The following is a 13876-nucleotide window of genomic DNA, read 5'->3' on the forward strand; positions in this document are numbered from 1 at the left end:
GGGAAAAGAAAAGCAGTTAACATCTCCAACTAGCCCTCTCTTGAGGAAAAAAAAAAATCTTGTTTCCTTAAATTCAATACCCAAAAAATATCAAAGATCAAATGCATTAGAAAATCAGTTGCTCTACAGAACCTTTACCTCCCTTCTTTTCATTTATATGTTTGCAAAGATCTTTTCTTGTAACTCTTATTTTCTCTTTTAACTATCTAAAACACATTATAAGGTATAGCTATATTACAGAGGATCTGGGTTCTATAAAAATTATCTTGAACAATGTAACTGAGAGGGCAAGAGAAGTGGAGAAGATAAGGAGGTAAGGAGAATAAGTGATACTTTCTGAGGAATCCAGCTATTGGTCAATAAGCTCCAACCTGGACATCAAGTTACACAGGTTTCAGTAATAACATTTCTAGAACACAAAGCAGGGATTTACTTGTTATCTCTCTTCTTCCAATTTATCCTTTTTTTCTTTTTTCTTCTTTTTGGTTTTGCGTTATTTTATTTTGCTCTTTCCAGTCTGAAGCTATAATACTATCATGGGCATTTAGTTATACAAAGGACACATAAAAAACCAAGACACCCAGAGTGAGATGCATGGCGGACAGGGGGCCGGGGGCTGGCAGGGAGCCAAGGGTCAAGGCTGGATGTCTTCTCACAGGAGGGTGACACCGGCTTCGTCCCACCCCAAGACCCAGAAGCCAGTCAGACAAGGAGCACCAATCCGCCTACTGGAGGCTCTGTGGGCGGGCAGGGCAGGGGCCGGTGAGCGCCTTTGGGCGGTGGGGGCAGGTTCTGGGTTTGGGGAGGTGCCCTTCCTGCCCAACCACCAGGGAGCAGGGCACAGAGGCCCGGAGATGCTGCCCGAGGCTTGCCTGTGCCACCTCCAACAATGACATTTCATTAAAAAAAAAAAAAAAATACTGATTTGGTCATTTTCTACTTCCAGTTAGCCAGGGAGAGACAGGAGTGGGGCCCGGAGCACAGGGGCGCAGGACGGGCCTGCTCCGTGCAGAGGGGACAGAGCCGTGCACCAGCTTCAGCCCTGGCCCCGCAGGCGCTCCTCCTGGTGCAGGGCTGGTGCCCCCAGGGGCCACCGAAGACCTTGGGCCAAGGGCCCGGCTGCTGGGAAGTTGGGGGGAACCTGGGCTGGGGGGAGGGTCAGGAGCTTCCAGTTAAACCCCTGCCACACCCAGGGTTGGAGCCCCCATGCTCCTCAGCCACTTTGGGGAAATAAGGCTCAGAGTCGTCTGAGGTCAGAAGAGGGGCCAGCCTCGCCCACAGCAGAGAGAGGGCGGAGGGTCCCCGGGCCTGCTAAGGGCTAGGCCACAGCGCCCAACCCCGGGAGAGGCCACACAGGGCACAGGGGGGCCACAAATTATCTAGTAAGGGAAAATGTTTTATAGTGAGATTTCCAGGAATGTCAGGTCTGCAAAGAGTTAGTGAAGAAGAGGCTACCCAATGCTTTAGATGAGACTCCCACGTGGACACTTACAGAATATCTACATAGGCTGCACTGACAAATAAGTAAACACTCATCCTTTAAATCTCAGCTTAAATTCCATTTCCTCAGAGAAGCTTTTCCTGACCTCAAGTAACCTGTTACACAAGCTCCCATATACACATGTACTATTTCATGTAATAACTATGAAATTATAAATGATTAAATGAGCAATATCTAATAAGCTCAAGGATGACTTATACTACTTACACTCAAAATATACTTTTGCCAAAGTAGGAAGGTAATTGGTAAAGTAGGCCGTTAAGATTCATTAAAATTAAATGACAGTGCTTTATATATTCATTAGCAACCAAATAAATGAACATAATATCTTAAAACTGTAGGGAAGCTAGATAACCTTCATGTTCCACTCATCTCTAAAGAATACCTGGCATTTTTAGCCACTGGTCCACACAGAGTCTTGCTGCTTCTGTATCAGAATATCCTCGAATAAATTCCAATTCTTGCAAGCCATGAGCATGCTGAAAATCAACTTTTTCCTAAAGATATTAAGAAAAAAAAAATCAACCAACTATGATTACTAATCTGGTTTCCTTGAGAAAAGATTTTGACATATCAATGACTAGTAAGTACTGATTATGATTACTCTTTATCCTTGGAACTTCACAACTAGGTCCCAAAACAAAGGTTTACGCTCTAACATGTTGATTTAATGTTATCTACAGCTACACAAAGTTCACTACAACCTACATCTCCAAAATAGGGCACTGGTTAAGTAAATTAAGGTAAGTACATTTCATTCAAGTCAATAGAAAGACTAACCACTTTTTAAGTGAAGTAGAAACATACTTTTAGTATCAAACAAGCCACCAAGTATAATAGTATAAAACAAATAAGGCCCAATATAAACAAAGATTAATTTCAAGATACGTATAACTTTATCTGCTGAGGGGGGAAAGACTGAAAATATATTAAATTCAAAGGCTAGATCTCGGAATGGAGATATGAACTATTAGTTGCATTTTTAAACTTTTGTACTTTTCTCTGATTTTTCTTATACTGGTGGGGCAAAATAGGTTTATAGTTACTCATATGGAAAATAATACAATAATTAATAAAAATACAAACTGTTTCTCGTACTCACAATTGTAAAGCTACTTTTTTAAAAAAAATATTTTATTGATTTTTTACAGAGAGGAAGGGAGAGAGATAGAAAGCCAGAAACAACGATGAGAGAGTAACATCAATCAGCTGCCTCCTGCACCCCCCCCACTGGGGATGTGCCCACAACGAAGGTACATGCCCTTGACCGGAATCAAACCTGGGACCCTTCAGTCCGCAGGCCGACGCTCTATCTATGTAGAGAATGGAGTGAAGAGAAGCCTATTAAATATTTGTTCAGTGAATAGTACTACTTACATATTAAGCACACACTTAATATGTGCCAATATAAAGCATTTATTGCCATCTAGATCAAGGGTTGGCAAACTTTTTCCATAAAGAACCAGATAGCTAATATTTTAGGCTTTGTATCCTATACATTCTCTATTGTAGCATGAAAGCAGCCATAGATTATATGTAAACAAATGGGCATGGCTATGTTCCAATAAAAAATTATTTACAAAACAGACTGCAGGCCAGTGCAAACCACTAAATTATATACTTCAAACTATTAAGAGTCTCTAAATCTTTCTACTTATATTACCTATAAATCTACTTGCATATTTTCTAATCATGCTGTATCTAACAACACTTATTAACCACCTACCATTTGAGAAACTGTTGTAAAAGCATTTTATTGTAGATTTAATCCTCACAATAACTCCATAATAGGTATATTGTTCCCATTTGATTTTATTTTTTCAATATATTTTTTATTGATTTTTGAGAAAAAGGGAGAGGGGAGAGAGATGAGAAACATCAATGATGAGAGAGAATCATTAATTGGCTGCCTCCTGCACACACCCCACTGGGGACCGAACCAGCAACTTGTCCAGAATTGAACCTGGGACCCTTCAGTCCACAGGCCAACACTCTATCCACTGAACCAAACCAGCCAGGGCTATTGTTCCATTTTATAATGGGAAACTGAAGTAAACCAAGGTCAAATAAATTGCCCAAGGATAAATAACAATTCCAGGATTTAAACTCTTGTAATCAGATTGTAGGATCTACGCACTTAAACAGTACTGTGTCTCAAAAAGCTTATATTCTTAACAAGAAATGACAAATTCATGAACATTAGATTTTCAAGACATAGGTCAGAATAATGAATGGCCTAGTTAGCAATAACAGGATCTTCTATCAGAAAGAGTAAGCAGAAGGACAAAGAGATTCAAAATTTTCATCTGAAAAAAAATCTTACAATATTATTCAAATACAGCCATAGAAGACATATTCTCAAAGATGTTAATATGCGTTATATATATATTTAAAAATCCTCTGTATCATCTAAGTAAGTATAAAAACATTGGTTTTAATATCAAGTTTAAAAGGATCCTTTACTGCAGGATTTCCAAAGCCTTAAGGTTCTATAATGTGCCTGTGATTTTTCATCCATAGATTATGCAGTATCCCAATTTAGCAAATCACTTTTTTTTTTTCAAAGTGGTCTGAATAACACACTATGAGAAACCAAGATAGTCTATCCAAAAAAAGCAATTTGGCAAACTTCCAGGGGGCTTTAAAGATTTTTTTTTCTTATTTACAAAATTAAACATGATATATTGACATTCCTTACAAAAATCTATCACAATAAAAACTCTTAAATTAAATTACTATGTTGGTGTTAAATATTACTGCATGCCAGCTAGTAACCTACTTATTTTAAACAATGCCAATAATTTATTTTATAGTTTAAAAAAAAATGTTTTTTTTTTGCCATTTCTCACAACAGAATTTTAACTCTGTGGCCTAAGTAAATGCTAAAAAAAATCTGCTGGCTGAAATCACCTCCAAATGTACCACCCTTTTTTTCTATATCACAAAGTTACTTCCACAAACCTTAGGGTTACATCACTCTTGCGTGTCATCTTAACTCCTGAAATACCAATAAGCTAAGCTGGTGGCTGGTTATCTAGTCAGCACAGCACATTATATCTGAAAGTGATTTATCCAACAAAGATTTTAATGAATTTTCTTTTTCTTTCCTTTAATATCACGAAGACGGACAATCCACTTTAACAGTGAAACACCATTCACAAATATTATCTATTTTTAGTCTGAGTTATTTATCAACCACTAGATTTTTTTCAAGAATTTAAAAAAAATTTTTTAATTGATTTCAGAGAGGAAGGGAGAGGGAGAGAGAGATGGAAACATCAATAATGAGAGAGGATCATCGATTGGCTGCCTCCTGCACACCCCCGACTGAGGACTGAGTCTGCAATCCAGGCATGTGCCTTGACAGGGAATTGAACCAGTGACCTCCTGGTTCCTGGGTTGATGCTCAACCATGAGCCACACTCAGCTGGGCAAGAATTATTTTTATTTCCGTTTCATTATCTTCCTTTCTGGGTAGTTTTTGTTTTCTGTCATCTAGTTGTTTTTTTTTTTTTTTTTTTTAAACTTATCCATAAAGAGAACCAAATAGGAACAACCACAAAAGAAAATCATATATGGATAGCAAACAACGAGCTAAAACATCTGTAATGATCAGCTTCTCTTAGAAAACATAAATTTATTCTTTACAGTTGGTTAAACAAAAATTTCAAAAAACTTTCTTCATTGCTAACGTAAAGCCTCTAAACAGGCATCTTCAAACTACGGCCCACAGGCCACATGCAGCCCGCAGAGGAGTCTAATCCGGCCCGCCAGGTTTTTTGGGCAGTGAGCGCAGCCAAGGTGTTACAGTAGGAATTAGTAGTTAATATAGTCCGGCCCTCCAGCTCTCTGAGGGACCGTGATCTGGCCCCCACTTTAAAAAGTTTGAGGACGCCTGCTCTAATATAACAAATGAACATTTACATAGATGGAGGTTAAAACTTTCCTTGAGGAAACCATTGGTTATCATAGTGACTATAAGATTCTGAACTCATCTGAAAGTTTTATTATCTATTAGAGGCCAGATGCAGGAGTGGGGTCTGGTCAGTCTGCCCCGATTGGGCAGATTTGGGCAGGCCAGCTGGGAGGAGGGGCCCCAGACAGTTGGTGGGCCAGCCCTGCTCCCTGGTCAAACTCCAGTTGAACTCCCAGTAGAGGAGACAATTTGTATATTACCCTTTTATTATATAGGATGTGTCTATTAACATTGCCTAGGAAAAGAAGCTAGCATCACTCAGGAAATCTGCAGAATGGGAGGACAGCTTGCAAATCATTTCTCTCTCAAAGAGATTTTTCCCCAGGACCCATTTAACATAGTTTTGGGAAAGAATCTTCCTTAAAGTTGAATCATGTTTCTGCCAGAAAAGAAATAATTCTATTTTTTAAATATCACTATCCCTTAAGTATTTTAAATATACAATTAGAAGACTATGCTCTAATTTAATTAGTATTACATAATAAAGTTAATATCTCCAAATAAACCTAGTTCTAAATTTAAAGATTAATTTATTCTATATCAAATTAGGATATACTAAAACACAAGCTATAGAAATATATACATTCCATTATAATAACCAATAAGTAATGAAAGAATAAAAAACAGATGTTAAGATTATAAAATCATAGAACTTATCCCAACCGGGGAGATCATCTCCAACTCTATCCCTTTACAGATTGAGGCCCTAAGTCAATAAAAGGTAAGTGACTTGCTAAAATCCAAATAGCTGTTGGAAGAGCCCTGATTTCGATTTCCATTTTTAAAATCCTACTGTGAAGCTTATTTTTTTACCCAACACATCAACATTCTACTCCTAATAGACATTTATCAATATTGAGGGAGTTTTATAAATAATTTCATTTGGATCTTTCTAAAGCAAGTCAAGGAAAATATATCCCACAAGATTCTAAATTAGGCTTCATTTTCCACATAGCAGCTCTTCTACAACCCTGATTCAAATTTCTTTCTTTTAGTAATTGATTTAATCTGAAAGGACAGGCTGAAATCTGAGAAAGTGGACTGGCTCTTTTTAGTAGAAAATAACCTTTCAACAGTTTATACATACAAACCTGGTAAACAATTTTCACTCTTGTGATAAACTAGAAACCCTTTAATTGCTCATTTGCTTTAAGTAATCAAATGATTTTAATTCCCCAAAATAAAATCCACTAAAGTAAGCCTTTCCCCCCTATATACATATATGATCAGAATCCATCAAACTAAAAACAGAGATGTAAAAAGCTATTATGAATTTCTACTAAATTGATGTCTAGAACCCATGCTGAACATGGATTCAATTATTCATTTATTACAAATTTCTCTTTACAAATTTATTATAAACAATTCCATAATTTTGTAAAACACCAATTAAAATAGTCACATACCTTGAATGCTCTATTCTTCTCTTCTTTCTGCTGTTTCTCCACTTCAACATGGCGGGCTAGACGAGCCAGAGTTAAGGCAACTTTATCCTTCTGATGGTCAATATGGTCCTTATGCTTAACATTATCCTATAATTAAAAAACAATTTTCATTCCTTTTAACCAATTTAGCTTTGGGATAACATATATTCGTTTACAAGAGTTGTTGCACTGAAGAACTACTTACCTTTACCACTAGCAAATTTCTAAGAAACTGTCTTGTATATTTTATATTTCATGTGTTATTTTGTAGGTCAGCCAATCGTCCACTAGCACCTTATTTCAAAGTTAAATAAACTAGCTGGTAGGACATTTATCATCTTTATTTACTTTATAATCATCTGGATATTGAAAAGTTTGGCATCACTTTGTGCTGAGTGTATAAGATAACGCCATCAAGCCATTAATTTACAGTCAAAAAGTACAAACATTCTTGGCTCTAGTTTTTCAGCAATGCCAGGACAGTATTTACTTAAGAGAAATTATTGATTTTAAAAAGTAGATCTAACTTCCAGTTCCTAGTCCAACATGTAAGGAGCTTAGAAGTTGCCATTCCATCCTAACAATGAGCAAAAAGCTGAACAAACTGATCAAGTCAACATCTCTTAGATTCATCAAAGTGAGGTGATAGTACTGAGGGGGGGAGGGGGCTTGGAGGGGATAGATACAAAGAATCACAGGGGGATCCAGTCATGGGGAAACCTCACACTTTTGTGAATTTACCTCCAGGAGTTCTACCGGGTTCTCACAGTGAAGACTGGACAAAAATCCCCTCATGCTTCCAATAGCTGGGAGGAATATGCCTGATCATTCTCTTCTTAACAAAGTTTGTGCTCAAGAGAAACTTTTACCAGAGTCTAACCTGTTAGTTTTATCAGAGCTTAACAAACCTGGTGGGAGGGAAATACCCAACCTCAACTCTCTTCAGCTTTCCAAATAGGAGAAAGGAAAAACCAAATCCAGGCCCCTCTAACTAGCTTGCCCCACTGAGGGGAGGGACACAGAAGCACTGCTGAAGTTCAGTCCCAGGACACAGGCTCACCAAGATGAAGTCCTAATCACAGGATTAAAGAATGCCACTACTTCTCCCATACCTTACCACTACATTACTAAAGGCCTAATTACCAGTTTCTTTTACTTAGTACATCATGTCCACCATTCGAGAAAAAATTAAAAGGCAAAAAACAGTCTTAAGAGTCAGAGCAAGCACAGAATGGTAGACATGGCAGGGATGCTGGAATAATCAAATCAGGAATTTAAAATAACTTTGATTAATATGCTAAGGGCTCTAACGGAAAACTGGCAACGTGCAAGAACAGATGTGTAATGTAAGTGATATGGAAATCCTAAGAAAGAAGAGAAATCTGGAGAAATTTTAAAAAGTACTCTAATTGAAATGAAGAATACTTTGATAGACTTCTACTGCACACTCTGCACTTAAGGATATGTCAACAGAAACTTGCAAAACTGAAAAACAGAGAAAAAAGACTAAAAAACAAAACAGAATATCCAAAAACTATTCCAAAAGATATAATATATGCATAATGGGAATAATGGTAGAAGAAAGGGAGAGAATACATGTGAAACAATAACTAAGAATTTTCCCAAGTCAATGTCAGATACTAAACCACTAATCAAGGAAGAAATAAATCCCTCCGTTCTCAGATGATATGATCTTCCTAAGAAAAAGGTGCAAATAAAATAAGCAATAGTTAGGGGTGAAGTAACTTGTACTACCGTAGTATAATTAGCAGCTTTATGAATAATTGCCAAAACTTGAACACAACCAAGATATCCTTTAGTAGGTGAATGAATAAATTGTGTTATATCCAGGTGATGAAATATTATTCTTGCTGAAAAGAAACAAGCTATCAAGGCATGAAAAGACATGAAGGAAACGGAAATACATATCACTAAAGGAAACAAGCCAATCTAAAAAGCCATGATTGTAACTATATGGAATTCTGGACAAGGTAAAACTATAGTGACAGTAAAAAAGATCTATAGTTGCCAGGGGCTTTGTGGGAAGGGAGAGAGGAGTAAATTAGCTAAGTACAAAGAAATTTTAGGGCAGTAAAAGTATTCTGTATAATACTATAAAGGTGGATACCTATCATTATACATTTGTCCAAAGCCACAGATTTACAACAAGAGTGAACTCTAATGACTTTGGGTGATGATGGGTCAATGTAGGTTCGCTAATTATAACAAACGTACCACTGCATTGGGGGATGTTGATAATAGGGGAAGCTATGCATGTCTAAATTTTGCTGTGAACCTAATTTTTTTTTAATAAACAAATAAAATCATATATATATATTTTTTTCTATTAGAGCTCAGCTATTGTGGCTCAGTGGCTGAGTGTAAACTCTCTAACCAGGAGGTTATGATTCGACCTTTAGTCAGGGCACATGCCTGGGTTTCCAGCTCGATCCCCAATCGAGGACGTGCAGAAGGCAGCTGATTAATGATTTTCTCTCATCATTAATGTTTCTATCACCTTCCCTTCCTTTCTCTGAAATCAATAAAAACCTATTTAAAAAAAAAAAAAGTAAAAATGATTCCTTTAAAAATATATAGTAAAATCTAGCAAGTATAAATAAAAACGATAATAGTTATTTTTGTCGGGAGAGTTTTCTCTTTTTATAATTCTATTTTCTAATATTTCTACAATCAGCATATGTAAATTAATAAAATTAATAAATTTTCACTTATTAATGAACAAGACTGTATAAGGACAAAAACTGTTGAGAATCTCAATCTCTTGTTTGAAAATGTAATGGATTTTGTTTAAATCACTAATTTATGCCTTATAAAACTACATTTAACATATACCCTTCATAAAGACAGGTGAAAATTTTGTATTTATAAGGAACATAATCTATTAGTAGATTGTATTTTTTTCTCTAGATTTTTGTCTCTAGTAATGCAATAATTAGGTGATATTATTTTACAAACATAACAGAAATAGATATCAAGCAAGAATTAGGGCAAATCATTTTCAGTTCAACGGGCTTAATGGCTACTGGGTAAATATTTTTATACAGTTCTGAGGTCAAACACCATTACTATTTTAAAGCAAAAAGCATTTTGCAATTAAAACACATTTGTAAATGTGTATTTTTCTTTAATTACATATATGCTTTTATTTTTATTATTTTTTAAAAATGTATTTTATTGATTTTTTACAGAGAGGAAGGGAGAGAGATAGAGAGCTAGAAACGTCGATGAGAGAGAAACATTGACCAGCTGCCTCTTGCACACTCCCTACCGGGGATGTGCCCGCAACCAACATACATGCTCCTGACCGGAATCGAACCTGGGACCTTTCAGTCCGCAGACCGACGCTCTACCACTGAGCCAAACCGGTTTCGGCAAATTACATATATGCTTTTAAAAATTCCAAAGCACATGTATGGATTTGTATTTTAAAATGTATTTAAAATATTAAAAAGTAAATACAGTCAAATTAAAAGTTAAAACTTAAAAATATTATTCAACTTAGCTCTAATTGGTTTGGCTCAGTGGATAGAGTGTCAGCCTGTGGACTCAAGGATCCCAGGTTCGATTCTGGTCCAGAGCATGTACCTTGCTTGCAGGCACATGCTCCAGTAAGGAGTGTGCAGAAGGCAGCTGATTGATGTTTCTAACTCTCTATCCCTCTCTCTTCTTCTCTGTAAAAAAAAAAAAAAATCAATTATTTATATATATATATATATATATATATATATATATATATATATATATATATATAGTTCAACTTAGACCCGATCTACTGCTTTTCTGGTTTGGATTTTAAATATAGAAAGCAAAATCATTAGCTTTTTAAATCACAAATGTAATTTCTCAAAGTTTAATAGATTTATTCAAAAGGAAGCTAATTACGTCACAAAGACATTTTATTAGAACTTGAATTTCTGTCCATTTGTCTAGTCTTGATGAATGCATGCTGAAATGATTTTATGAGCGGTCTTTTAATATTTATCTACAAATGCCTATTTCATGAAATATTCACTCTCAATCCTGAAATGTATTATAGAATAGAAAGCTAAGTACCACATGCTTGCTAACCCCCCACTTTGGTATTACAAACTGATATTGAATGCTGAAAAAACTGGCTATAAACTGTTTTATAAAACTTTTCAAAGAAGGTCTCTTGAATAATTTTCTCAAATATTTTTCTTATTTTTATACTAATTTTTGAGGTAAAATTGGTATATAACACTATATTACCGTGCTTCCCCTAAAATAAGACATCCTCCGAAAATAAGACCTACTTACAGGTTTCCTTCTGAAATATAAGGCATTCCCCCGAAAATAAAGCCCCCCCAGGCTAAACATGAGAGATTTGGTCCACTGATACTGAAAGAAATGGAGTCACAAGAAATTCACTAGGAAATTCAGGAATTGGATTGTTATGATGATGTTCCAGAAGATGATGACATGATTGTCATTGAATAAATGAATAAATTCTTGATACTATAGGATTCACAGTTTGTCTGATTTGTGTTGACAACTACCATACTACTGAACCGTATACAGGTAATAAATTTACCTTATTTTCTTTTAACAATAAATGTGTACCTTATTCTTCTTCATGGAAAAATAAGACATCCCCTGAAAATAAGACCTAGTGCATCTTTGGGAGCAAAAATTAATATAAGACACTGTCTTATTTTCGGGGAAATAGGGTAGCTAGTATATGGCATAATTCGATTTCTGTATACACTACAAAATAATCACCAAAATAAGTCTTACCAAATATCACTATACAATTGAAGCCCCTTCACTCATTTTATCCATCCTCTAACCCCCAACCCATTACCCTCTGATAACCACCAACCTGTTCTCCGTATCTTTAAGTTTTCTTTTCTTTTTTTTTAAGATTGCACATACAAATCAGACAGTATTTATCTAACTTGCTTCACTGAGTTTTATTTCATTGTATGTATCACATTTTCTTTATCAACTCATCCATCAATAGACACTCAAGTTGTTTCTATACCTTGGCTACTATAAACAATGCAGCAGTGAACATATGGGTGCATATACCTTTTTTTAAGTAGAATAGCTAGGTCATATGGTAGTGCTATTTTTAATTTTTTGAGAAATCTCCATATTGTTTTCCATAGTAGTTGCATCGATTTACATTCCCACAGTGTACGAGTGTTCCCCTTCCTCTACATACATCTTCTTTAACACTGTTTCTTGTCATTTTGATAATCATTCTAACAGAAGTGAGGCAATAGCTCATTGTGGTTGTGATTTGCATTTCCCTGATAATTAGTGATGTTGAACATTTTTTAGTGTGGCTGTTGTTCATCTGTAAGCCTTCTTTGAAAAGTGTTCATATCCTTTGTCCATTTTTAATTGAATTGGTGGTTTTGCTAGTTATTTATACATTTGGATATTAACCCCTTCTTGAATATATAATTTGCAAATATCCTCTGCAACTCAGTAAACTGCTTTTTCATTTTGATGGTTTCCTTTGCTGTGCAACAATTTAGTTTAATATAGTCCCACTTGTTTATTTTTGCTTTTGGAGTCAGATCAGAAAGTAAATGCCAAGACTGATATCAAGGGGCCTGTTTCCTTATAGGAGTTTTATGGTTTCAGGTCTTACATTCAAGTCTGTAATCAAACATTTTTGAGTTAATTTTTGTGCCTGGTGTAAGATAGTGGTCTAGTTTCATTTCTTTTGCATGTTGCTGTCCAGTTTTCCTACTACCACTTATTGAAGAAATTGTTTTTAGTCATAAATTAACCATATATGTGTGGATTTATTTCTGGGCTATTTGGTTCCATTGATCTATGTATCAGTTTTTATGCCAAAACAATACTGTTTTTTATTATTATAGCTTTGTAATACAGTTTGAAATCAGAAAGTGTGCTATCTCTAACATTGTTCTTTTTCAAAATTGCTTTGGCTATTTGAGGTATTTTGTGGTTCCATACAAATTTTAGATTTGTTCTAGTTATGTGAAAAATGCTGTTTGAATTTTGATAAAAATTGCATTGAATGTGTGTATGCACTGAGTACTATGGACATTTTTAATATTAATTCTTCCCATACATGTGCACGAATTTATGTTCATTTATTTGTGCCTTCTTTAATCTCTTTCACCAATGTCTTATACTTTTCAGTGTAGAGGTCTTTCATCTCTCTGGTTAAATATATACCTCGGTATTTTATTCTTTTTGATGCAATTATAAATAGAATTTTCTTAATTTCTTCTTCTGATAGTTCTGCATATTAACTTTTTATACTGCAACTTTAATGTTCATTTATTAGTCCTGTTTTTTTGCTGGACTCTCTAGCATTTTCAATATATAGAAGTTCACTGACTTATAATGGGGTTATGTCCCAATCAACTCATCTTAAGTGGATAAGATGCACTTACTACACTTAACCTACAGAACATAGCTTGGCCCAGCCAGTTTTTACTGAATGTGTATCACTTTCACACCATCCTAAAGGTATATAAGTCAAATCATCTTAAATCAGGGACCATCTCTATAGTACTAAATCATCTGCAAACTGTGAGTTTTACTTCTTCCTTTCCTATCTCCAGTTGGGTGCCTTTTCTTTGCTGGTCTGACTGCCTTGGCTAGGACTTCCAACACTATCATATATCCTCAATATAATAAAGAGCTAATATGCTAATTAGACTGAACAGCAGAGCGATTGTCCAGACGACCTTCCGGATGAAGCTGGGGCTGCGAGAGCTGAGCCCTTTTCATGAATCTCATGCATCAGGCCTCTAGTGTTGAATAAAAGTGGCATCCTTGTCTTGTTCCTAATCTCAGAGGAAAAGCTTTCTATGCTGAGGTACATTCTCTCTATACCCACTTCCTTTAGGGTTTTTACAATACAATTATGTTGAATTTTGTCAAAAACTTTTTTCTGTATATGATTTTTATCCTTCATTTTGTCACTGTGGTGTTCAGGTGGATTGA

The 13876-nt window shown here is 35.6% G+C and overlaps 1 protein-coding gene across 7 annotated transcripts in view; it reads right to left on the reverse strand.

Annotated features, from left to right (window-relative positions):
- The window catches only part of ZNF451 (zinc finger protein 451), an 85756-nt gene that overhangs the window by 47443 nt on the left and 24437 nt on the right, over nucleotides 1–13876 (reverse strand). For 6 of the 7 annotated variants that reach the window (XR_004983923.2, XR_004983922.2, XM_045572680.1 and 3 more), the window contains 2 exons: nucleotides 6884–7009; nucleotides 1887–1998 (listed from right to left, as the gene is read on the reverse strand). Coding sequence is in view for 5 of the 7 variants with exons in the window: in XM_045572680.1 (XP_045428636.1) it covers nucleotides 1887–1998; nucleotides 6884–7009 (238 nt within the window). In the remaining 2 variants the exon portion in view is untranslated. Of the gene's footprint in view, nucleotides 1–1886; nucleotides 1999–6883; nucleotides 7010–7106; nucleotides 7298–13876 lie in introns of those variants that run through there. The other variant, XM_036415484.2, reaches the window with a different exon arrangement.

Source organism: Pipistrellus kuhlii, unplaced genomic scaffold (assembly GCF_014108245.1).
Source record: "Pipistrellus kuhlii isolate mPipKuh1 unplaced genomic scaffold, mPipKuh1.p scaffold_m20_p_5, whole genome shotgun sequence".
NCBI classification, from domain to species: domain Eukaryota; kingdom Metazoa; phylum Chordata; class Mammalia; order Chiroptera; family Vespertilionidae; genus Pipistrellus; species Pipistrellus kuhlii.